Genomic DNA, 26486 nt, shown 5'->3' on the forward strand with positions numbered 1-26486 from the left:
ACCTCACACCTATATCTGTGCTATTGAAGTCCTCAAATCGTAGTTTAAAGACTTCAAGGAGCAGAGAATCCTCCAGCAAGTGACCCGTGCCCCATGCTACAGAGGAAGGCAAAAAACCTCCAGGGCCTCTTCCAATCTGCCCTGGAGGAAAATTCCTTCCCAACCCCAAATATGGCGATCAGCTAAACCCTGAGCATATGGGCAAGATTCATCAGCCAGATACTACAGAAAATTCTTTCCTGGGTAACTCGGATCTCACCCCATCTGATAGCCCATCACAGGCCATTGGGCCTATTTACCATGGATATTTAATTACCAAAACCATGTTATCCCACCATACCATCTCCTCCATGAACTTATCGAGTTTAATCTTAAAGCCAGATAGATCTTTTGCCCCCACTGCTTCCCTTGGAAGGCTATTCCAAAACTTCACTCCTCTGATGGTTAAAAACCTTCGTCTAATTTCTAGTCTAAATTTCCTAGTGGCCAGTTTATATTCATTTGTTCTTGTGTCCACATTGGTACTGAGCTTAAATAATTCCTCTCCCTCTCCGGTATTTATCCCTCTGATATATTTATAGAGAGCAATCATATCTCCCCTCAACTTTCTTTTAGTTAGGCTAAACAAGCCAAGCTCCCTGAGTCTCCTTTCATAAGACAAGTTTTCCATTCCTCGGATCATCCTAGTAGCCCTTCTCTATACCTGTTCCAGTTTGAATTCATCCTTCTTAAACATGGGAGACCAGAACTGCACACAGTATTCCAGGTAAGGTCTCACCAGTGCCTTGTATAACGGTACTGAAACCTTCTTATCCCCACTGGAAACACCTCTCCTGATGCATCCCAAGACCATATTAGCTTTTTTCACAGCCATATCACATTGGCGGCTCATAGTCATCCTATGATCAACCAATACTCCAAGGTCCTTTTCCTCCTCCATTACTTCTAATTGATGCGTCCCTAGCTTATAACTAAAATTCTTGTTATTAATCCCTAAATGCATGACCTTACACTTCTCACTATTAAATTTCATCCTATTACTATTACTCCAGTTTACAAGGTCATCCAGATCCTCCTGTAGGGTATCCCTGTCCTTCTCTAAATTGGCAATACCTCCCAGCTTTGTATCATCAGCAAACTTTATTAGCACACTCCCACATTTTGTGCCAAGGTCAGTAATAAAAAGATTAAATAAGATTGGTCCCAAAACCGACCCTTGAGGAACTCCACTGGTAACCTCCCTCCAGCCTGACAGTTCACCTTTCAGTAGGACCCGTTGTAGTCTCCCCTTTAACCAATTCCTTATCCGCCTTTCAATTTTCCTATTGATCCCCATCTGATCCAATTTAACTAATAATTCCCCATGTGGCATGGTATCAAATGCCTTACTAAAATCTAGGTAAATTAGATCCACTGCCTTTCCTTTGTCTAAAAAATCTGTTACTTTCTCAAAGAAGGAGATCAGGTTGGTTTGGCACGATCTACCTTTTGTAAAACCATGTTGTATTTTGTCCCATTTACCATTGACCGCAATGTCCTTAACTACCTTCTCCTTCAAAATTTTTTCCAAGACCTTGCATACTACAGATGTCAAAATAACAGGCCTATAATTACCCAGATCACCTTTTTTCCCTTTCTTAAAAATAGGAACTATGTTAGCAATTCTCCAATCATACGGTACAACCCTTGAGTTTACAGATTCATTAAAAATTCTTGCTAATGGGCTTGCAATTTCTTGTGCCAATTCCTTTAATATTCTTGGATGAAGATTATCTGGGCCCCCCGATTTAGTCCCATTAAGCTATTTGAGTTTCGCTTCTACCTCAAATATGGTAATGTCTACCTCCATATCCTCATTCCCATTTGTCATGCTACCATTATCCCTAAGATCCTCTTTAATCTTATTAAAGACTGAGGCAAAGTATTTATTTAGATATTGGGCCATGCCTAGATTATCCTTGACCTCCACTCCATCCTCAGTGTTTAGAGGTCCCACTTCTTCTTTCTTTGTTTTCTTCTTATTTATTTGGCTACAGAACCTTTTACTATTGCTTTTAATTCTCTTTGCAAGGTCCAACTCTACTTGATTTTTAGCCTGTCTCACTTTATCCCTACATGTTCTGACCTCAATAAGGTAGCTTTCCTTGCTGATCCCTCCCTTCTTCCACTCCCTATATGCTTTCTGCTTTTTCTTAATCATCTGAGATGCTTGCTCAGCCAGCTTGGTCTACAACTCCTGCCTATGAAATTTTTCCCCTTTCTTGGGATGCAGGCTTCCGATAGCTTCTGTAGCTTTGATTTAAAATAATCCCAGGCCTCCTCTACCTTTAGATCTATAAATTCTTCAGTCCAATCCAATTCCCTAACTAATTTCCTTAATTTTTGAAAGTCAGCCCTTTTGAAATCAAAAACCCTAGCTGCAGATTTATTTTTATTAATCCTTCTGTTCAGTTTGAACTGACTTAGCTCATGATCACTTGAGCCAAGATTATCCCCTACAACCCTTTCTTCTATGAGGTCCTCACTACTCACCAAAACCAAATCTAAAATGGCATCCTCTCTAGTCGGTTCAGCAACTACTTGATGAAGGAATCCATCAGCTATCGCATCTAGGAAAATCTGAGCCCTATTATTATTACTAGCACTCGTCCTCCAGTCTATATCTGGGAAGTTAAAGTCTCCCATGATCACATAGTTTCCATTAGTATTTACTTTATTAAAAACATTAAAAAGGGCTCTATCTATATCCAAATTAGATCCCGGCAGTCTATAGCACATCCCAAGCACTATCCCAGGGGAGGCTCTAATAGTTTTCTTCCCCAATTTAATTTTTCCCAGACAGACTCAGTCATATCCATTTCATCGCTTCTTATTTCTTTACATTCTATCTCATCATTGATATACAGTGCTACTCCACCACCTTTACCTTTATTTCGGTCTTTCCTAAACAGCACATACCCTTCAATACCTGTAGGCCAGTCATGACTACTATTCCACCCTGTTTCTGTCATCCCTATAATATCTGGTTTCACCTCCTGCACCAGTAGCTCTAGTTCCTCCATTTTGTTACCTAGGCTCCTCGCATTGGTGTACAAACATCTTAATTTTTGCTGTTTGGCCTCACTCACATTCTGTACCCTATTAGGCACGGTCATTCTACAGCCAGTATGACCTATTAGACTTGTATCTACACTGCCCTTCCTCCTACCCATGGCTGTATCCACTCTTACTTCATTTTCTTTCCTCTCAATGCTAAATTCTGGCGTGGAGATTACCTGGACATCTCCCAACCATCTCCCCCTAATTCCTAGTTTAAAGCTCTCTTAATCAGTTGTGCCAGCCTCCATCCTAGAAGTCTATTTCCTTCCCTACTCAGATGAAGTCCATCCCGAGAGAATTGTCCTCTATCCATGAATGCCTCCCAGTGGCCATACATCCCAAAGCCCTCCTTATAGCACCACTGCCTAAGCCATCTGTTGATAGTCATAATCTTGTCACACCTTTGTTGCCCTTCTTAGGAACAGGCAGAATCCCACTAAAGATCACCTGATCCTCAATTTCCTTAAGCATCTTCCCCAGCCTAGCACAGTCTCCCTTAATACTTTCCAGCGAGAATCTAGCTGTATAATTTGTTCCCACATGAAGGATAATTAGGGGATTCTTTCCTGCTCCCTTTAGAATCCTTTTCAACCTCAGCTCTACATCCCGTATCTTAGCACTGGAAGACAGCACACCCTCCTATTCTCTGGATCAGCTCTGGTTACAGGCCTATCTATTCTTCTCAGTAAAGAGTCCCCAATCACATAGACATTCCCCTGTTGCTCTGGCTGTTGCAAGACTTCATCATAGCAATGTAGGGCTGGAAGGGAACTCAAGAGACCAGCTAGTTCATCCCCTCATGCTGGGGCAAGGCCAAGTCCATCTCACCTCCCCACCCTCCCGCTAGATGTTCTTAACTTCTTAACCTGTTCTTAAAAACCTCCAGTGATGGGAATTTCACAACCGAACAAGATAACCTGTTCCAGTGCTTAACTTTCCTTAGCGTTGAAAAGATTTTCCTAATATCTAATCTAAATCTCCCTTGCTGCAAATTAAGATGATTCCTTCGTGTCCTACCCTCAATGAACATGCAGAAAATTGATCCCCGTCCACTTTGTAACAGACTTATTAGGTCCCTCCTCCATCTCCTATGCTCTCGATTAAGCACACCCAATTCCTTCAACTTTTCCTCACAGCTCACAGTTTCTAAACTTTTTATCAGTTTTGTTGCTCGCCTGTGGACTCTCGCCATCATGCCCAAAACTGGACATAGTACTCAACCAACGGAGGCCTCTTCGACGCCTCTAAAGTGCTTTGATGAGTGGCACTGGAGATGGGAAGAATATTAGTATTAAGTGCTCCTTCTTTTAATTTCATCCCATGATCATTATTGTCCCAAGGTATTTAGGTAACATGGTATGAGAACTAGGGGCCATCACCAAGCCAACTGCCAGCAGACTCAGGGACACCCACTCCCTGGCACAGCTGCATTTCTGCTGTGGGTGGTACTCCTGTATCATCACTTTCTCTAGCAACAAGCAGCACAGTCAGGGCTTCCAAAGACACTTCCCATTCTCAACAAGTCTGGTCAGTTGCTCTTCAAAAATTGTCTGAGCTGAAATTTCACCTGCTAAGCCTCATGCATATCATATGAAAATGAAAGGTTATAATCATGCCACTGAATCTGATTTTCCCAACCAAGAGCAACGATACCACAGCCAGCGGCCTGAGTTTGCAGACAACCAAACAGACTGAGGTGTTGCCCACAGAGGCTGCAGGTCCCAGCATACAATGCCGCTTCTTCATCAGAATGCAAGCTTAACTCTGAGCAAAAGGCTGCATTGCATGCTGGGATCTGCAGTCCCCAGAGGCTGCACAGCTGTATTTCAGATGAAGGATGAAACCAAGTTGATTTACTGTAGAACTTGATGGATCACATTTGATCCTGGTGCTACACTGGTCCCACTTGCACCCAATGAACAGAAGTGTCATAGAATCATAAAAAGAAAAGGAGTACTTGTGGCACCTTAGAGACTAACCAATTTATTTGAGCATGAGCTTTCGTGAGCTACAGCTCACTTCATCAGATACATACCGTGGAAACTGCAGCAGACTTTATATATACACAGAGAATATGAAACAATACCTCCTCCCACCCCACTGTCCTGCTGGTAATAGCTTATCTAAAGTAATCGTCAGGTTAGGCCATTTCCAGCACAAATCCAGGTTTTCTCACCCTCCACCCCCCCACACAAATTCACTCTCCTGCTGGTGATAGCCCATCCAAAGTGACAACTCTTTACACAATGTGCATGATAATGAAGTTAGGCCATTTCCTGCACAAATCCAGGTTCTCTCACTCCCTCACCCCCCTCCAAAAACCCACCCCCATACACACACAGACTCACTCTCCTGCTGGTAATAGCTCGTCCAAACTGACCACTCTCCAAGTTTAAGAGTGAGTCTGTGTGTGTATGGGGGTGGGGTTTTGGAGGGGGGTGAGGGAGTGAGAGAACCTGGATTTGTGCAGGAAATGGCCTAACTTCATTATCATGCACATTGTGTAAAGAGTTGTCACTTTGGATGGGCTATTACCAGCAGGAGAGTGAATTTGTGTGGGGGGGTGGAGGGTGAGAAAACCTGGATTTGTGCTGGAAATGGCCTAACCTGACGATTACTTTAGATAAGCTATTACCAGCAGGACAGTGGGGAGGGAGGAGGTATTGTTTCATATTCTCTGTGTATATATAAAGTCTGCTGCAGTTTCCATGGTATGTATCTGATGAAGTGAGCTGTAGCTCACGAAAGCTCATGCTCAAATAAATTGGTTAGTCTCTAAGGTGCCACAAGTACTCCTTTTCTTTTTGCGAATACAGACTAACACGGCTGTTACTCTGAAACCTGTCATTATAGAATCATAGAATATCAGGGTTGGAAGGGACCTCAGGAGGTCCAACCCCCTGCTCACAGCTGTCTGATTGGGTAACCCTTTGTTATGGACAATTTCTGCAACCCTCACAGAAAGTGCAAGCACAAAGGCTTTGTACAGGGGATAGAAGAGGGAGTGGGGGGAAGGATTATTTCCTGCCAGCCTGGAGGTTTGGTGCACAGCAGCTGAACAGCCTCTTCTCAGCCCCTGAGGGATAGGCTATAGCAGCAGCTGGAGCCCGTTTGCTCTCTTCACAAGGGTTTGGGCCAGGGAATCCATGTAGTGGCTGACCCCATGATTACTTTTCCAGCCTGCCCCCATCATGTCTTAAAATCCCCTCCACTGTGCTGCACACAGAGGTACCAAGGAGCTGAGCTCTGCAGCATGCAGGAGGGTATGAATCCCAGCACCTGGCCTGGCACTCGCACAGGAGAACCACAGCAATTCAGCTGCATTAAGGGTCATTTGGATCCAAAGAGGGTCAGGGGATGGGGTGGGGTGGGGGACATATAGGGGTAGAGGCATGCAGATCTGTTGAGAAACAGTCAAATGAAAAAAAGTCCCATTCAATTACATCATGTAATGGGAGACAGCTAAAAAGTGACAAGTTTTTAAAGTGCTTATATACCAGTGCTAGAAGTCTAAATAATAAGATGGGTGAACTCGAGAATCTCGTATTAAGTGAGGATATTGATATAACAGGCATCACAGAAACTTGGTGGAATGAGGATAATCAAGGTGACACAGTAATACCAGGGTACAAAATACATCGGAAGGACAGAACAGGTTGTGCTGGTGGGGGAGTGGCACTATATGTGAAAGACAGCGTAGAGTCAAATCAAGTAAAAATCTTAAATGAACCAAACTGTAGCACAGAATCTCTATGGATAGTAATTCCATGCTCGAAATAATAAGAATATAGCAGTAGGGATATATTACTGACCACCTGACCAGGATGGTGATAGTGACTGTAAAATGCTCAGGGAGATTAGAGAGGCTATAAAAACAAAAAACTCAATGGGGGATTTCAACTATCCCCATATTGACTGGGTACAGGTCACCTCAGGACAGGATTCAGAGATAAAGTTTCTTGACACCTTAAATGACTGCTTCTTGGAGCAGCTAGTCCTGGAACCCACAAGAGGAGAGGCAATTCTTGATTTAGTCATAAGTGCAGCACAGGATCAGGTCCAAGAGGTGAATCTAGCTGGACCCCTTGGTAATAGTGACCATAATATAATTACATTTAACATCCCTGTGGCATGGAAAACACCACAGCAGCCCAACACTGTCGCATTTAATTTCAGAAAGGGAGACTACACAAAAATGAGGAGGTTAGTTAAACAGACATTAAAAGGTACAGTACCCAAAGTAAAGACACCATAATAGAGGCTCAACTTAACTGTATACCCCAAATTAAAAAAACATAATAGGAGAACCAAAAAAGAGCCACCGTGGCTAAGCAACGAAGGAAAAGAAGCAGTGAGAGGCAAAAAGGCATCCTTTAAAAAGTGGAAGTTAAATCCAAGTGAGGAAAATAGAAAGGAGCATAAACTCTGGCAAATGAAGTGTAAAAATACAATCAGGAAGGCCAAAAAAGAATTTGAAGCACAGCTAGCCAAAGACTCAAAAAGTAATAGCAAAAAGTACTTGAGAAGCAGGAAGTCTGCTCAACAACCAGTGCAGCCACTGGACGATCGAGATACTAAAGGAGCACTCAAGGACAATAAGGCCGTTGCGGAGAAACTAAATGAATTCTTTGCATCGGTCTTCACGGTGGAGGATGTGAGGGAGATTCCCAAACCTGAGCCATTGTTTTTCGGTGACAAATCTGAGGAACTGTCCCAGACTGAGGTGTCATTAGAGGAGGTTTTGGAACAAATTGATAAACTAAACAGTTTAAGTCACCAGGACCAGATGGCATTCACCCAAGAATTCTGAAGAAACGCAAATGTGAAATTGCAGAACTACTAACTGTAGTCCGTAACCTATCATTTAAATCTGCTTCTATACAAACGACTGAAGGATAGCTGATGTGATGCCAATGTTTAAAAAGGGCTCGAGGGGTGACTCCAGCAATTATAGGCTGGTAAGCCTGAAACTATAGTAAAGAACAAAATTGTCAGACACACAGATAACATAATTTGCTGGGGAATAGTCAATGCGTTTTTTGTAAAGGGAAATCATGCCTCACCAATCTATTAGAATTCTTTGAGGGGGTCAACAAGCATGTGGACAAGGAGAATCCAGGAGATATAGTGTATTTAGATTTCCAGAAAGCCTTTGACAAGGTCCCTCACCAAAGGCTCTTAAGAAAAATAAATTAGTCATGGGTAAAAGAGAAGTTTCTCTCATGGATTGGTAACTGGTTAAAAGATAGGAAACAAAGGTAGGAATAAATGGTCAATTTTCAGAATGGAGAGAGGTAAATAGTGGTGTCCCCCAGAGGTCTGTACTGGGCCCAGTCCTAGTCAACATATTAATAAATTATCTGGAAAAAGGGGTAAACGGTGAGGTGGCAAAATTTGCAGATGATATAAAACTACTCAAGATAGTTAAGTCCCAGGCAGACTGCAAAGAGCTACAAAAGGATCTCTCAAAATTGGGTGACTGGGCAACAAAATGGCAGATGAAATTCAGTGTTGAAAAATGCAGAGTAATGCACATTGGAAAATATAATCCCAACTATACATATGAAATGATGGGGTCTACATTAGCTGTTACCATTCAAGAAAGAGATCTTGGAGTCACTGTGGATAGTTCTCTGAAAACATCCACTCACTGTGCAGCAGCAGTCAAAAAAGTGAACAGAATGTTGGGAATCCTTAAGAAAGGGATAGATAGTAAAATAGAAAATATCTTATTTCCTCTATATAAATCCATGGTACACCCACATCTTGAATACTGCGTGCAAATGTGGTCGCCCCATCTCAAAAGAAATATATTGGAAATGGAAGAGGTTCAGAAAAGGGCAACAAAAATGATTAGGGGTATGGAACAGCTGCCGTATGAGGAGGGATTAATAAGACTGGGACTTCTCAGCTTGGAAAAGAGAGTACTAAGGGCGGATATGATAGAGGTCTATAAAATCATGACTGGTGTGGAGAGAGAAAATAAGGAAGTGTTATTTAGTCCTTCTCATAACAAAAGAACTAGGGGCCACCAAATGAAATTAATAGGCAGCAGGTTTAAAACAAAGAAAAGTCAGTATTTTTTCACACAACGCACAGTCAACCTATGGAACTCCTTGCCAGAGGATGTTGTGAAGGCCAAGACTATAACAGGGTTCAGAAAGAACTAGATAAATTCATGGAGCATAGGTCCATCAATGGCTATTAACCAGATGGGCAGGGATAGTGTCCCTAGCCTCTGTTTGCCAGAAGCTGGGAATGGGCGACAGGGGATGAATCACTTGATGATTACCTGTTCTGTTCATTCCCTCTGGGGCACCTGGCATTGGCCACTCGTGAGAAGATAGGATACTGGGCTAGATGGACCTTTGGTCTGACCCAGTATGGCCGTTCTTATGTTTTTATAGTGCTTGGCCTATTGCACAAGCTGGACACTTCTCCTGAAAATTCCGCATGTAAGTCCTGAACCTCGCTAAGCTGTTCCCCCACATTATAAGTGTTTTGGAGTCAAAAGGGAGGAACCAAGAGAGGTGAGAAGGCAAAAGGAAGGATGGAGGGCAACCAGCTCAGCATAGCAGCCAAGTGCTCTGCTTCTAGCTACACGTGGGAATACCCCAATTCTCAGAGCATGGGTCTGTTAGTGTTAAACACACCATGCCCTAGGGATGTTCTGAAACAGGAGCCTCTCGGCAAGGAATTTGCAACCAGAATAATGCCACGTGAATCCCACTTCTGGTCTGGGTGTGTTCCACGTGGGTGAACTACACCTATGTGCACCAGAAACAGCACCCATATGGTGGAAACAGCACCCATATGGACAGACACTTGAACAGCCCTGGTTGCTGTTAGGTAAGCAGCCATTCTTTATGCAAGCAGAGTCAGGAATGCAGAGTTGAGAATGGTCACTTTGGCTGATGCGGGATCCCCAGTTTCTTTGTTATTGGGGCAGGAAGAATAAAGTGTTGTCACCCTGATTATGTGACTCAAGGACAGTGGAACTGTTTTATGACAGAGGGACTCGCCATCAACTAAGTAGCACTTGCTAGACAAAGGACATGGATTCCAAAACCCAGTGAATTGAGAGAGGCTGGGGACAGGTATTTGTACCTGGTGGTGTGGGCCCCTTTTGAGGGCCTGAAACACCAACTGCATCTCCTCTCTCTCCACTGTGGAACATCAGAGCTAATTTTTATTCCATTAGGAGTTACAAGCTGCTGAGCTGAATTCACTTTGGGCCAATGGTGCACCAGCACTGAGGTTCCCCTACTACAAGCTGAAATCACTTAAGAGCTGAAATCACTGAGTGCTGTGTTAGCTAGTGGGGGGGCCTGAAGATATATTGCTGAGCGGCTGGCGGAGCAGAGCAGTTTGTGGGACAGCTGAGCAGCTTGCGGGATGGCTGGTGGAGTGGCTGGCAGAGCGGAGAAGTTCGCAGGGCAACTGGAGCGGCTCACGGGACGGCTGGTAGAGTGCAGCAGTTCGCAGGGCAACTGGAGCGGCTCACAGGACAGCAGGTGGAGTGGCTTGCAGGGAAGGCTGCAGCAGAACCCCATGGAGAGGTGGGGCAGTCAGCCTCGGACCATGTAAGGTGCCCCTTAACACCCCCCCATTTCCACCCAGGCTGGGAGGTAAAACTGTGCAGATAAACTTTTGCACTCTGGGGCTGCACTGACCAGAGACAGAGATTTTTGGGTTGCTGGACTCAAGAGACTTTTGGATTGTTGGACTTCTGGGAGTCTGGATGATTTTTGGGTTGCTGGACTCAAGAACCAAAGGGAAAGGACATGGCCCAATTTGCTGGAGTGGGTCTTTGCTCATGGTTTGGTTTATGAACCCTAGTTGTGGTGTTTTCCCAATTTAATGCTGATGTCGTTTACCTCATGTTAAAGATTTTCTGCTACACCGAGACTCTGTTCTTGTGAGAGGGGAAGTATTACCTCTTTGAGGCGCCCGGGGTGTGTGTAAGATTTTCCCAGGTCACTGGGTGGGGGCTCGAGCCGGTATTGCATTGCGTTGCGTTGTTAAGAGGGAACCCCTATGTACTGAAGCCGGCCCTTGCTGCTATCAACTCAGCCTGGCAGAAGGGTTACGTTTATACTACCTGGCTGTGCTTCCTGCATGCTGGAAGGCTGCTGGCCTCTGTGGGCCTCAGGTGAGGCATCTAATACAAGGGTGTTCTTTGTTCACTATCTCTGAAGAGGGAGATGGGAGTGTATCCAAAAATATTTAAGTGTTCCCCAATTAGTGCACTAAGAGTAATGGATAACAGATGATGTTACTGCTGCCGGAAAGAACAGCAGCATGCTGTCATTGGCTTAATGGAAGCCAGATCCTGGCCGGATTTACATCCTGCGATTGCACGAGGGAGAAAATTAGAGCATAAGCTAACCTAGTAAAATGACACTGTCACCACAAGACGAAGGTGGGTGCAGACTCAGCTGTCATCAGCAAGAGCATAAGAATTGTCACAGGAACAGAGCAAAGGTCCATCCAGTCTGATATGTTGCCTGAGAGGTCAATGCTGAATCCTCGTACGAAGGAAAGTGTAAACATCCTGCTGCCCCCACCCCATAATCCCCCTAATTGTACAATACTGTACCAGGGCTGGGGAGAAGGGAATTCCTCCAGATCCCAGCGTATTCCCTGAAACATCAGGGGATGATGGAGTTCCTACCAGTACAGCCACCATTCTCAAACCATGTCAAGGAAGGTTCCTCACCTGTAACGGAGGATCTTTGAGATGAGCTCTGCACATTCACACTCCTGGGGTGCAGCCTGAAGAGGTACAACTCCAGCGAGCAGATGCTGTACTCACTCACATGCCTCCCTCACCCCTCCCCTCAGAGAATGTCAAAGCGTCCAAGGGAAGAGTATATAACGGATGTGACACTGCAGTCGCCTTCCTTCCTTCGCCTGGGAGCCCAAGGCCTTTGGTCAGTAGGACTCCGGGGTCGAGGGGCATGGCGGGCAGAGAGTCCGTCTCAAAGAACTCCAGTGACAGGTAAGGATATAGATTATTAAGGCCTTTTAAGAAACTTTTAACCACATCATAAGTAAAAACTGATTTACTCTCCACAGGTACATAGTATTCTGATATGGTGGAGAGGTGAACCTTCACTGAAGATAGTGAAAGACTTGTTCTCTGAAGATACAATAAATATTCTACTATATAATTAATGGGTGCTGTAGCCTATATATGGATCTATCTCATAAATGGTAACCCACAATATTTTTTTTCCATTTATGACTATAATATTTTTATGTGGACTCTTCCCTTGAATTTATCAGTACATTTTGTACCTCTAACAAACAAAACTTTTCTAACAATCCCAAAGTCTTATTCCCCATACCATTAAACAGAGAGACTAAAGATCTGGGTGAAAGAACGTCCCGGTTGTTGCGTGAACAAGCCCAGTACTACTGTGGAGATTTGATTAACCCTCTGAACAGGTGAAGTAAATCCGGGTACTATTGTTGTCTAGCCCATGTTGGTACCATTAAAATAAAACAAGACAAAGCCAGGATAATTTTATCACTATCTGAATGAGGGGAAATGGGAAAAATGCAAAAATTAGGCCTTGACCCCAGAGTATTAGAAACTCATCTGATATTGAGTCCCTGTCTTTTCTCACTCTTGAGCGAAGTTTCTGACCCTTCCTGTTCCTGCTGGACGCAAAAAGATCTATTCCAGGATTCCCCACAACCTGAAGAGGTGTGTTATTACTCGGTCTTTCAAAAGGCCATTTGTGCATCTGAGAGGTTAACCTGCTCAGGTAATCTACAAGTGTGTTTTGTTGCCCCGGTACATGAATTGCTATTGGGTGATCATTTGTTCTGTACACCAATCTCAAAGATGCCTTGCCTCTACGCACAATCGCGTAGAACGAGCCCCGCCTTGTTTGTTTAAATAAGAGGTCATTGCAATCATCTTGTCCAGGGGTTCTCAAACTGGGGGTCAGGACCCCAAGGGGGTCATGAGGTTATTACATGGGGGGATCGCGAGCTGTCAGCCTCCACCCCAAACCCCACTTTGCCTCCAGCTTTTATAATAGTGTGAAATATATTAAAAAGTGTTTTTAATTTATAAGGGTGGGGGGGTCACACTCAGTGGCTTGCTATGTGAAAGGGGTCACCAGTACACAAGTTTGAGAACCACTGATCTAGTCTGACCTGCTGTATCACAGAGACCATACACTTCTGACATGTGTGCCGGATGCTGGAAACACTACCAAACTTGACACACACCTTTTAAAACCGGGATTTTTTTATTCTTCAGTTCCGCCATTTGCGAACCAATGATTTACAGCTAACTGAACCAAATACTAAACTATTAACTACCTAATAAGCTAACAATCTAACTATAAAACGATTAATCAACTAATAAGCTACAGATCAGGGAGCATCGCAGAACAGTTCCTCATCCGTTCAGCTGGTTGCAGTTGCCACGCCCCCTTTTATAACCTTGCCCTGGAATGTTCAATGTTCACTGAAGGGAGAGGCGAGGAAGGCACGTGAACGCTCTGACTACTGCTAGCTGAACCAGGCTGAACCAACTGGAGTATCCAATTAATGGGAATATGCAAAGAACACTCAAAGAAGAACTGTGAAATTCACTAAGAGATTTGCCTCAATATTATCCTGCAGCAGTGAGTCCCACAGTTAACTATATGTGGTGCATAAAAAGTATTTCCTTTTATATTTTTAAATTGGCTGCTTTTTAGAGTTCCTCTTTTTTCTTGTGGAATGGGATGGAGAGAACAAAGAGCACCTAATGGAATCTACAACATATTTCATATATTATTCTGTATTTGTAGGTCTCCTCTTTCCAACATATATCATCCCAAATTCCTGATGCTTATACCTTTTCATTGCTTTGCTCCAGACTACTTCTACAGTATATGTGTTTTGTCTTATAACTGGCAGAGTGATAACCATGTTTTCTTCTCAGTTCAAATATACATTTAATATTGGTTTGAGGTTTTTATTCCTTTCCAAACTGTTTACACTTTTAACCAATATTTAAAGTCCTCCAGTCCCACCAGCTGATCAAGAGAGAATAAAAAAATTAAGATCTCCTGGAGGAAATTACAAGCAGCCATGAACAGTAACCGTGAGACTAAATCATTTCCAAACATGGATAAACCCCTGGAGGCTAATAAACACCCTTGTAGCTTACAGCTGTACATCAGACTTCCATTCCAGCTAGGGGAGTACACAGACACCGGACGAGTTCATAACAAGCTACACACACTATAAATACATGCTCCAGTACATCAGGAGGATCCTCAAGTTGTAAAATGACCACACATGTGACTACTGCATTTGGAAAACACGGCACAAAGCCAAAGATTATAGGGCAATGAAGGATAGCACCAGAAAAGGACTGAGGCTGTATGTGGGCTGATCCTGCGGAACACAGCCTCCGTGATTTGTTGTGATCACTGGTTTTTATGATGACAAGTATCAGCTCATTGTTTCCTTGTGTTTCCTCCCTCTTTGTTTTATCCACCTGTTGTCTACAGTCTTGTACTTTGACTGAAAGCTCTTTGGGGCTTGGGATGTATTTTGTATCGTGTCTGGCATAACGGGTCCCTGGCCTCCAGGGGCTACTGCAATATAAACAAACAGATGATGCCCTACAGCAGCAATGTGAGCTTTCAGGACTCTCAATTCTGACATGGATATAGCCCTTTTCTAGCAGTCACCCTTTCCAGGGCAGGGTCCATCCTGTCACCCAGGCAGTTCTACAGTGTCTTGTATCCAACAATCTCAAATATACACAGGGAGAATGACTAGGATTTAAGGAGGATGGGTAAGGCTGGTCTTTTGATGGTGTGCAGATGGCCTTCAAGGCTGAGGTCAGATACAGTGTGATTGCTTTATATCTGACCTCTGAGTCCTCACCCTAAAGGGAAATCTGCACAACACCTTCAAAAGACAAGCCTGGGAGTTTACATTAATAACTTTGCTAGATACTAAAAATCACGGACTGAATAGAGACACTGGATTTATAGCTTATTTACAACAATCTATAACCCACCTAAACCCTGCCCTCAGCTTTTGTTTTCTTCCTTTTCCCTTATGACTCGAGGCGTGTTAACAGGACACTTCATCTTGAATGGTTCCTTGAAATATGTATTAACGACTTATGCTAAATAATCTGTCCCACCTTGTATTTAGCTGTGATCAACCTGAAGAAGTCAAGCTTGAAAACTTGTCTCTCTCACCAACAGAAGTCAGTCCAATAAATGATATTACCTCACCCACCTTGTCTCTCTCATAAACTCTGTCAACTGGTTCCCCTTTATCCACTAGTCCTTCTCTCACACCCCACACCTCCAAATCTGGCTAACTTTGGCTCTGGCTGAGAAGAGAATTTAGCCTTTTAGATCTGACCAGTGGTGGTGGAAGCCTCCCCAGGGGGGTTACTAACTCCTAGTAAATTTACCATTTTCTGGCTCATAATCTTTCAGTACTCATAAGCACAGATCTGCTATCAATGCATCACTTTTATGTGCATATATATATTTGTGTCAGAGGGACGGCTGCTTGAAAACCTGCCAGGGCTAATTCATGACTGAAGCCTGGCTCCTAACATTCCCTGCAGCTCAGTGGCTATTGGCTGCCTCTAGGTTACTCCCCCAGTACAGACTGATGGAGGATCCTTGGCAATTCCAGCTTCTTGAAATAAAACTGTGTGGGTTAAGGGCTCTGGGGCCTGGGATGGGAGAGGCAGAGCTACAGTTAGATTAGTGAGATTATTACAGACCTATAACAGCCCTGAGCTGTCAAACCCACAAGGAAACGCTCTCTGCCATTTCACCAGCTATCACACGCCAGATGCCCCGCTACGGTAGCATTGTCAAGGGGAAGCTAAGCACTGTAAGGAGGCAGCTATTTATGTGCGGAATAACAAGGGCACCGTACAATCTAATTACCACATTGGCAAAGGCACCATATGGAGCTGAGGGACAGGTTGTCAGTGATGCTGGAGCTGGAGGATTTTGAGGCAGTTTTGGTAGCATATACCCCTCTCCTCCTCTCTCCATGCCTGCTGGGACCAATGTGCCTCCTGCCCCCATCTTTGCACGAGTTTCTGAATGTGATGATGAAAATGTGATTACATATGCTCCACACCAGCAGGCTCAATTCCCCCACTGGGACCCAGAACTAATCAATCTCCTCTTCTTTTATGTATTGATATTTCTGTCCCCCTAATATATACTGTACAAAAAGAATGGGGTTTTTAAACAAGCAGCAAGTTTATCCTTATTGCTTAACTAAATCAAGTGGACAGCAAGTTGCTCAATACACCAGCAATGTCCTTATCACTTAGCCACTTTCATCTCTCCACAAGCACGGAAAACATCTCATTGCTTGGGCCTCTGCATTCTAGGTTAGCTTTATCCACGCCGCAGAGCTTACAGCGAACACGGGTTGAGGCTGCCTTGCCGGTTAAGCATAGGAAGTTCCAGATACGCCAGTTCTGAAAATAATGCAAGCATAAACTTTTTGGACTGGAGGCCTCTCTCCACCTCAGCCAACAGAGGAGAATTGGGGGCTGCTTGGGTTTTCCATTTAGGGTCTTGACAATGGAGCTCAAAGAAACACATATGGTCCCCAAGAAGTCCACAAGTCTGACCAGAATTCTTTGTATTCTGCCTGGCCCCGGTACAATAAGCAGAGTGCTGATCACACAGGTGTTTCCAGACACAGGTAAAGTAGCACGGGAACACTGGAGAAATGGTTTAGAGCCACCAGGCCCCTCCTCTACCCCTCCTAGCAGCCTGACAGGGGTTGGGATGGGAGGGAAAGGGGAAGAAGATTCTAGAACACCATGGGCCACAAAATAACCACAGACACATCCAGCCCTTGCAGTGTTTTCATTGCAACAATAGTATGTGATGATAATGAATTGTGCTGCTGTAATATCATGGCCAAGGCATACCAGTGTCAGGCCATGACTTTTGTGGCTTTCTGTGACTAGACTCACTGACAGCAGCTCTCTGGCTCTCCAAGGTACGCCATACTTCTACAGTGCTGCTCTGTAAGAACAGATGAATGATGTAGGTGAGGTCATTTGGATGTTTACTGTACAAATGTGGTGGTTTAGTTTAAAAGCAAGCTGTAAGGAAAACAAGCAGAAAGAATGGCTCAAGATAAGCCACACTTCACAGTAAACCCTCAAGGGTTGTTAAGAGACAATGCTATTATACCACCAGACTCCTGCCAAGTTACAGAACTGTTTTTTGTTGTTGTTTTTTTTTGACAAGTAGGGTAAACAGCCCTGGAACAGATAAAAGTCCTACCTGGATAAAAATGACTAATCCCTCCCCAGGGAGGTTGCTGCGGAGGAACTGTTTAGGCAGGAAGGGTAGGCTAGGGTAAGATACATGTATATAGACTGTTTGTTGTTTTCAAATCCTTTTTTCCTAAATAGAAAAGGAGGACTTGTGGCACCTTAGAGACTAACAAATTTATTTGAGGATAAGCTTTCATGAGCTACAGTTCACTTCATCGGATGCATTCAGTGGAAAATACAGTGGGGAGATTCCTAAATATTTTCCTAAATCATGTGTTCTCACTGTTAAGATTAACCAATTCTTTGGTGCCAGGAGGCAGTGGAGTCACTATATTTACCGCTGGTCACACACTCCTGAAGGGAAGGACTGCAGGTGCTGCACCCAGTGGTACCTGCTGGGTAAACATGGTCAGTACTCAGGGTACTGTAGTCACACACTTGGTCTGCTATGGGAGAGCTGCACCCCAGGAGAGGTGAAGGCATGAGGTCTGACACCCAGGGTGGCTCAGAGACAGGGATCAGAGGTGCATCAAGCCTTGTAATCGGAACAGTACTGACCTAGACTATTCATCTCAGCTCGTTCCTTGCTCCCCTATTTCCTAGCAGAATGTAGGGCTACAGCTGGAGAACTGCATCTTAGGGGACAGCTACCTATCCTCTTGTCTTCTGCCTTTGCAAGGCAGCAAGGGATTTGTTGAATTAGTAGCAGAGCCTGCACTATCAGAAATGAAAGTGAGAGCCACGCATGGATGATGCAAGGATAATGTCTAGTTAAGGACACATCACATGATAGCATATTTCATGCACGATCCTGGCATTTGGTGAGTAGGGGAGGCAAAGAAATAGGGAGGCAGAAGGGGCAGTTTGCCCTTCTTGCAAGCCCACTGTGATTGGTCCAGTTATAAAGAGAGGAGACAGCTCTGTAAGAAGCACATCCAGACACTTTAAGCTGCAAAAGCTTCTTCCAACTTATGGTGAACACCAACAGCACCCGAAAAGGGAAATTCAGCACATCACAGGGCAGGTGAGACCCAGAAAGGACCATCCATCACCTTCCATATAGTACATATTAACCTGTCCTTTTCTCATTGCTGATGGCCCCTCCCAAGGCACTCATTCCATGTGACCACTTAACTGGATGTCTCCAGGGGCCTGGAAATCTGTGCAATCAACTGGGGGGATCCAGATGATTTGAATGATAGACATGCAGGACGCAGGCTGGGGAAAGACAGGTTATCTTGGCAGTTGGGTACCTGTGGACGAAGACATGCTATGATCTAAATCTCTCTTTGCTAACAGAAATCTGAGAACTGCTGTAAGATCCAGACACTTAAGAGGTCCCACATAAGTTACTAACCAATCAGTATGCACTTTCTTTTTCCACCTTATAAGGTTGATGCCTGCCTCTAACACGTTAACAGGCATCTGCATGTGGACAGTGGGGTGACTGCACGGGCCTAGGTAGATCTGTGGCCATGACACTGGGCTGGCACACACCACAGGTGAGCGAGCAGTTTGAAAGTGAGACTTAGGCAGCCACCTGCAAAAACATGGCTGTATGTTCCTTACATAACTCTGGCGAAGGTTCACTTTCGTTGCTCTGTATTTATTATTGGTTCAGCTGGCTGGAAGTAGAGGCACTTGGATCAATAGATTAGAGAGTTATCTAATTTTACTGCAGAAACACAGTAGCTCCAGGGAATGAAAATTATATTGGCCCTGGTCTTACCCCTCAGTCCCGGACCAGCAGCCACACTATCTAGTTATATGGACCCCATGAAAACGTATAATGATTGCCAAATTGAAGAACCAGTGACAGTTTTTAAAGGTCAATATCTCAAACCACTAAGACACAAACAAGTATTTCACATACTTGGAGACACAATCCAGGTATCTGAAGGATAAACCCTTTGGAAAATAGAACAAGATTGGAATCACAGATATGACTCTCCTTTAAAGTCCTTTATCTCACATCTTGGAAGAGCTAGAAACACTGACAGGACCAGTATAGCTACTATGAGGACCAGTACAATTTTCTGTTCATTGGTGCTAGACATGCGATCAGAAAAATATTTCACCCCCCATTTTGTAGCCTTCATGGAAATACTGTATTTTATTTTGGAACAATTATCTGAAGATATCCTTATGCTGACAACTGTAACTCTACTGTAGCCGGGACTATTTTTTCTCTTTGGCTAGCCATGGTGTCACCTTGGGCACTAGACCTACTGACACCTATGGGTCCTTGGGCTGGAAGGTGGCCTGCAAAGGAAGAGATGAGTGTGTGCCCTTTTCTGCATCTTCAGGATGCTTAAGGAGGACTGAAAGAGAGTTTGGAAAAACAAAACAAAGTCCCTTTTGAGTAGTGTTTTTATCTTACTAATATATATGCTGGGAATATTAAATCTAGTCCTTCTGGTTTTACAGGAGGTCTCCTTGGAGAACTAGAGAGCTAGAGTGGGAGCTTTCTCAGCTCTTAATTGAAGGAGCAAGGTGTTGAATCTTTAAACAAAAATATTTAATTTTAATACGGAGTTTAACTCAGACAAAACCCTAAGAATATTTGAAAGAGCCTGACTATACTTGGTGCCTGTCCCACAAAGGATCCTATCTGAAGCCTTAGGCCCAAAGCCTCAAAGATATTTGAGCTCCTAACTGGGCCTTAGTTCCCTAAAAGCCCCAATGGCTCATGTTTCACTTCGGGGGCATTGAGATCACCCTATTGGTTCTCTAGCCATCTATGAAATTCTCCAGGAAAGACAAGGTAGAGAAGACTTAAGGGCCAGATTTTCAGAAGTGTTCAGCGCCTACCTGCTCCCTCTGAGAACACTGGAGTTGGCTGAAATCCTACCCATCTCATTCAAGGATCTAAATGAAAGCAGAACTCTTTTGAAAACCTAGCTAAGTACAGTATTTAGGGGCCCCTATGGCACCCCATGAGTGCTGAGCTCTTTTAGGAAGCTGGCGCCCCATTTCTAGTCTAAACAAACAAGCAGAAAATAGCAGCTCTTGAACACACCTTTTAGGCCCTTCATCATGGATCAAGAAGCAATAAAAAGAGCAGACGACCACAATTTTTCTTCCTTGTAGAAGTGACCTGCAAAGAGATGCTGTCAGGGGTGGTGGTGGGCTCAAAGACATGACTCATCATTTCTCTTCAGTCTCTTTGCAAGCCTTATGCATTTATTCAAACAGAGTTTTTCTTCTCTCAGAAGAAAAAGCTTTAATGTTCTTCTTTCTTACCAGACAAATCAGTTGCAGGAGCCCAGCACTCTCAGCAACCCTACAACAAACCAGTGTTCAGGCATAAAGGCGACACACAGCAGTCCTGCTTCCAGCTCCAAAGATCAGCATCAGCAAAAGAAAGGGTTTTCAGAACTATGGAAAATGCTCAGGCAGAAATCTTTTTGTTCTAAAAAGAGCCAGAAAATACACACTGGCTACAATTAAGTCCACATTTTCCAGCAGCTTTTTCCCTACAAGATGAGAACTTGGATTGATTTTCAAATTTTTCCCCAAGGACCAGATAATTCTGGAGGGATTCTTTTAAATGCATCCCCATTATTCTGCCATGAGTGTTTGTATAAGAGCCACACCTAGAGACCCCAGCCTAGGTCTGGGCCTGCTATGGGCTGGGCATTGCACAGACACACAGTGAGAGAACGCCCGTGTCCCAAAGAGCTTACAGTTTACACAGGCAGTGTGGGAAGTACTGTGCCAGTCTTACAGATGGGAACGGAAGGCCAAGGAGGATACATGACTTGCCCAAGGTCACACAGGGAGTCTGTGGCTGAGCTGGGAACTGAACCCAGAGTTCTCAGGTGCTACTCATTCTCTCAAAGCTCTATTTCCTTGGATAGATTTTCACAGGACACAATAACCACTTTAGCAACCCACTCTAGCAGCCTGTTCAGACTGACCCCCACCCACAAAATCCCAGTCAGCCAGGGTAAACTCCCCAAGCTCCACTCCCGCACACATGAACCCTGGAGTCTGTTCAAAAAACACACCACCACATCTCCATATCTCATAACACAATAACAAGGGGACATTCAGTGAAATTCAGAAGGTGGCACATTCAAAACCAACAAAAAGGAAATATTTTTCCACATGCATAATTAGACTGTGGAACTCAACGCCACATGATGTCATTGTGCCCAAAAACTTAGCAAGATTCAAAAAGGGATTGGATATATATACGCATAGCTAGATTATCCAGAGTTATAGCTAATACCAACACAGTTTTTGGAAGGGATATTAAACTTCCTGCTTTGGAATTTAAGCCAATCTCTGACTATTAGGGATTAAAAGAAAGACCTAACATGGGTGGGCAGGCTACCCCACATCTACTTACTGCAGGGTTTCTTGTACCGTCCTCTGAAGCACTTAGTCCTGACCACTGTCACAGACAGGACACTGGACTACATGGACCTCAGGTCTGATCAAGTGTGGCAAATCCTACAAGGGCTTTGCTGGGCCAGGCGGGACAGTGAGTTGAGGAATGTGCCCTGCCACCAGTCCCTCCTTTTTCAAACTAGGGGGCTATTAGCAACCCGAGAGGTCAAAGCTGCCATGATACCTGCTGGGTAGAGAGATGTCTCAGGTAGCCAGGCCCAGCCTGTTTAGAACTGCATACAGTATGTCAAAGACCAATCCCTTTGATTCTCCCTGGGCACCAGTACCCACTGGCCAGCAAAAACCATTCAGCCCCACTGGGATGTGTTGTCAATTTGAGGCTCCATTTAATAATATAAATTTCCAAAAGGTCTGCAGGTGCAAATGCCGCTGAGGTGACAGTCAGAGTCTGATCTGGAGGTGCCAATGGCACGGATCACTGTAGCCAGGTCCTACATGTGAAAAGACAGGTGCAACCTTCTCGCCACGTGCAGCCGGAAGTAGCGCTCTGACCACAGCAGCTCCCTGAACATTCAGGAACCGCCAAGGATCCAACCCAGCCCTCACAGTAACAGATTGGGGGGTGCAACCAGGTGGGGGAGAAGGCAGATATAGATCTTCACTATTTCTAAGGATAATGCTACTTTGCACTTCCTTAGCACCTGTCATACTAGGTTCTCAAGTGTGTTACAGGGAACAGTGCTGGATGTGTTCTGAATCAGGATTTCCTTTCCTAAATGCTTTATGGTTTCCTTTTACTCTTTATAGAAAGTTTGCCATGAAGATCCTTGTGTCTGGCTCACTAGCACAGTGAAATGGGGTAGTCTCGCTCTGACTGTGATCCAGAGAGTCTCAGGAGTAGTCATTTAGTGCTAGATCCTGCACCCAGTGAGGTCAATGGCGACTTTTCCACTGGTTTCAGTGGGAGCAGAATCAGCCCGTTGGTCAATTAAAAGCCTTAGGCTTTGCCTTCCTAGCGATGGAGATCTCTGTGCAGAGTGGCTTCCCTCCATCCTTAGAGAAGACTAGGGAGAAGTCTTTGGAAATCCCAAGGAAGCTGTTAAGGCCCATGCTGCAGTCTCCTTGCTAGCAGCCCCTAAGAGGCAGACAGCACTCGTTATTCCCATGTAAACAGTCTTCACCATGCATGCAGCTTCTGCCTGAAGAGCCAAGTGCATTCCCCATTCCTGCCTTCCTTGTCGTGATCTGACAGCAAACTGTACTGCTGGCTTCCCTTTACACTCAATACAAAAATAATCCTCATCATACCGGACACAGGTGGGGAGAATCAATGACTGCGAAGTTCACAGGGCCCTTTTCATTGGCACACCGGCCCCCTGCATGGCAGGAACGCCAGGGCATGCCCATACATCTCAGGCACAGGGTTATACTTAAGAAAGTCAGTGTGAGCTGAGTGGAGCAGCTGGAGCCTGACAGCCGCTCACTCCCTTCAGTTAATCCTGCTGCAGAGTGACAGCAGGGCTGAGTATTTTACAGGGAAGGAGAAATGGCTCACAAAACCAGAGGCCTTTATTAGCAGTATATAAAGCAGAGCCGAGCATCTTGTAGAGCCAGTGTCTAGGCCAGTCATTCGCATGGCAGCAGCTACTTTTGCATGTGGTCATGTGGGGGTGCCCTGCTGGAGTCCCGAGTGGGCTCTGGCTGTTACATGAACTGTGATCAAACCCTGGGAAAGGATACTCTGAGGAACATCCCTGCATTGACTCCTAAGGATCCATGAGGCTTGACCCCAGGTGAGGAATGAAACCTCTCTGGGCTGACTTTTGCCAGAGTCACGTGTCTTTCACAGGGTATCCATGCAACACTGTGCTCTGCCACCGCTTGTTTGCGCTGACAGGCCTAGCAAAGGCTGTGTTAGATCTGAATCAGGTGCAAACCCTGACGGATACCATGTGGCTATAACACCATGGGAAGTGCTGCACGGTGAGTAAATGAGTGTCAGGTAACACTTACACCTTATAGAGTGTGTGGTACGCCAGGAAGCAGTGTGATGCCCAGACCCCACAGTGATGGGCACCTTAGATCAGACAGCCAAACCCTGCCCTGCTGTACGTATTACCTGAGATGGATGCAGGTAGGGCTCTGGAGAAGCCAGGTTGGTCTGCACAGACACACTCTTCTCCAGCAGGATCTGAGGGAACCCCAGCTTCTCAAAGGTATTCCTCTTCCAGTGCTTGCTCTCCTGCTGTGCCAGGGCCTCATCCTCGCTGAAGGCCCGCACCACGGGGCCAGGCATAGGTAAAGGCAAGGCGCCATCACTCTCATAGCCTGAGCCGTCCTTCTGGGAATCCCAGCTGCTCCGCTGCTTCATGTGGTAATGAGCCTGCTGCGCCTCCCATGCCAGCCGGGCCTGGGCCAGGAAGGGCTCTGGGAAGCCCCGCGCTGCCTCGGCCTCAATGGATTTGCTCTCTGTGCGGTTCATCTGGGGCCTGTAAGCGCCGGGCATGGGCCTCTCCTCTGCCATCAGCTGCTCGCTGAGTGCCTCCCGATCCCCCGAGCCATCCGTCGAGGAGGTGTTGGGGTCATGGGACAGGGAGGGCTTCCTGCTTTTCCTTTTCCTGGTGCTAGGTGAGTACCCTGTAGAAGACATGGTGTCCTGCTGGCTGGACCATGACATGGAGTCTTCCCCCTGGGAGGCCTGGCTCACGGGCTGGCTGTGTCGGAAGTCAGCCCCTTCCATGCTGCTGTAGTCCCCAGACTTGATCTCCAGGCGCTGGTCCCTCACCAGGCAGGGGCTGTGCTGCAGCGAGTATGAGCCACCTACGGGGTTGGGGGAGTATTTGTGTCGCAGGCCCGTTTTCAGCTTGGGGCTGGAACCGGACTGCTCCACGTAAACCAGCTGCCTTACATATTCCTTGCCTGCAGGGCTGTACTCCAGGCTCATGAACCTCTCAGGGCATTTCTGTTTGGTCAGCACCAGCTGCTGGTAGGGGGAGTTGGGGCCCTGCTTGGGCGACTGCAAGAATGGGTGGGGTTTGCGGATGGGCGATTTCTGCGGGGAGCCCGCCTTGTAGTTCCCGCTGGCTTCATACTGCATGTCCACGGGGGGTTCGTCATAGATGGGGGCCTGGTACTCCATGGGGGGCTCCTCGTACAAGGGGGGCTCATAGGCGTAGCGAGGAGAAGATGGCTGGGACTCACTCGAGTGCTTCCGGTGCTGGGACTGGAGCGGAGAGCAGAATGAATCCCCCCGACCGAGCAGCGGGGAGCAGCTGCCCACGTGGTCAGCCCTTTTCAAGAAGGGAGACTGCTTCCTCTCAGGGAAGAAGACGGAGTTGTCAGTGTCAGGGGCAAATGTCTGCAGATTGGGGGACTGCTGGCCCCCCGACGGCCTCCGTGAGCGGGTCCCCTGCTGGTTGTCAGTGGTGTAGCCATTGCCCTGGTGCATGAGGAAGCTCGGCTCGCGGTCCGTCACCTTGATCAGCATGCGCTCCTTGGTGCCAGTGTTCCATCGCAGGGAGGATGTCCTGTGCGAGGCAGAGAACACACAAGCCACTGTCAGAAAGGGAGGGACAGGGGGAGTGGGGTGTTTTCATGCAAAGAATAAAGAGCATTTGCCTGAGAATTTTTATACTGTGTGTTAGGTTTCCAAAAGATACCCACTTCCACCTCTCAGGGGCACATACACTAGTATAAGCAGGTGGCATCCCCACCCTGCTCCCAACACAGACATACACACTGGAGAACATCCAAATGTAGATCCTTCCAAATATAAACCTCAGCCCAAGCTTCCTGAGTTAAGTTGTTCCCAAAGTTTTTCCCTGCAGGACCTCCTGTGTTTCTACCTAGTTCCTTCTACCTTAGAAACTCTTAACCCCTTTAGTCACCCGAGTTGGAGGTGATAGGAGCCATTTGGTCTGGGAACCCCGGTGAGTTAGCAGAAGAGCTCTGAATTTCTGTGCAGTGTTCTAAGCACCTGGCTCTCCATCACAATTATTTAACACATATTCCATTTGCACAGAAACAAAGGTGTTCCCAGAAGGCAGCCAACCTTACCACACTCCCCCAGCAAGAGTGATGGGCCTAGCCTAGCAGTTGAGACATTAAAGTCAGCCTCTGCCAGATCCTTAAGGGAAGCAAGCTCCTGTCTAACACTGTCCATTGAGATCACTTGGCACTGTTCCCCAGACAGTTAAATCTAGGAAGCCTCTCAACTGCTGCTGGGGCACATGCAGAGAAAGACTCATCTCTCTGCTACAGCACACATGGTCCACACTGCTTTGGTGGATTTAACGTAACTAGTTCAAGTAAACAGCACCCAAAACAGAATCATATGGAACGATCTTCACCCAAGGAAGGTCACAGATCAAAGGCTTTGGGTGCCCGGACTGGGTTTATAGGTGCCTTGCTCTGGAGAACTGAGCCGCAGGTTGTCAGCCCCTCACGGAAGCGACCTGGGGTAGTGATTTTGAATGCCCAACTTGAGACACTTTAGAGAGGCCTGATTCTCAGTGGACTGGTAGCTTGGCACTTTCTAAACATCAGCCCTAAGGTGTCTCAATGGAGGCAGCCAGATTCACGAGTCACATCTGAAAGCCTTGGCCTGGACCTTGTCTGTCCATGTGTCTAAAGTACCAGGCAGGACTGTGGCACTCTATATAATTACATGCAAAGAACTATGGGAAGAATTCAAGTTGTAAAGTCAAGCACTCAGAAGTTACAGAATGAC

General features: G+C 45.7%; 1 protein-coding gene across 1 annotated transcript in view; it reads right to left on the minus strand.

The window, feature by feature from the left end:
- The window catches only part of ARHGAP39 (Rho GTPase activating protein 39), a 291601-nt gene that overhangs the window by 155892 nt on the left and 109223 nt on the right, over positions 1-26486 (minus strand). Inside the window, exon 4 of the mRNA XM_077810773.1 lies at positions 23877-25284. Coding sequence (XP_077666899.1) covers positions 23877-25284 — 1408 coding nt within the window. The remainder of the gene's footprint in view (positions 1-23876; positions 25285-26486) is intronic.

This window comes from Eretmochelys imbricata, chromosome 2 (genome assembly GCF_965152235.1).
Source record: "Eretmochelys imbricata isolate rEreImb1 chromosome 2, rEreImb1.hap1, whole genome shotgun sequence".
Lineage (NCBI taxonomy): Eukaryota > Metazoa > Chordata > Testudines > Cheloniidae > Eretmochelys > Eretmochelys imbricata.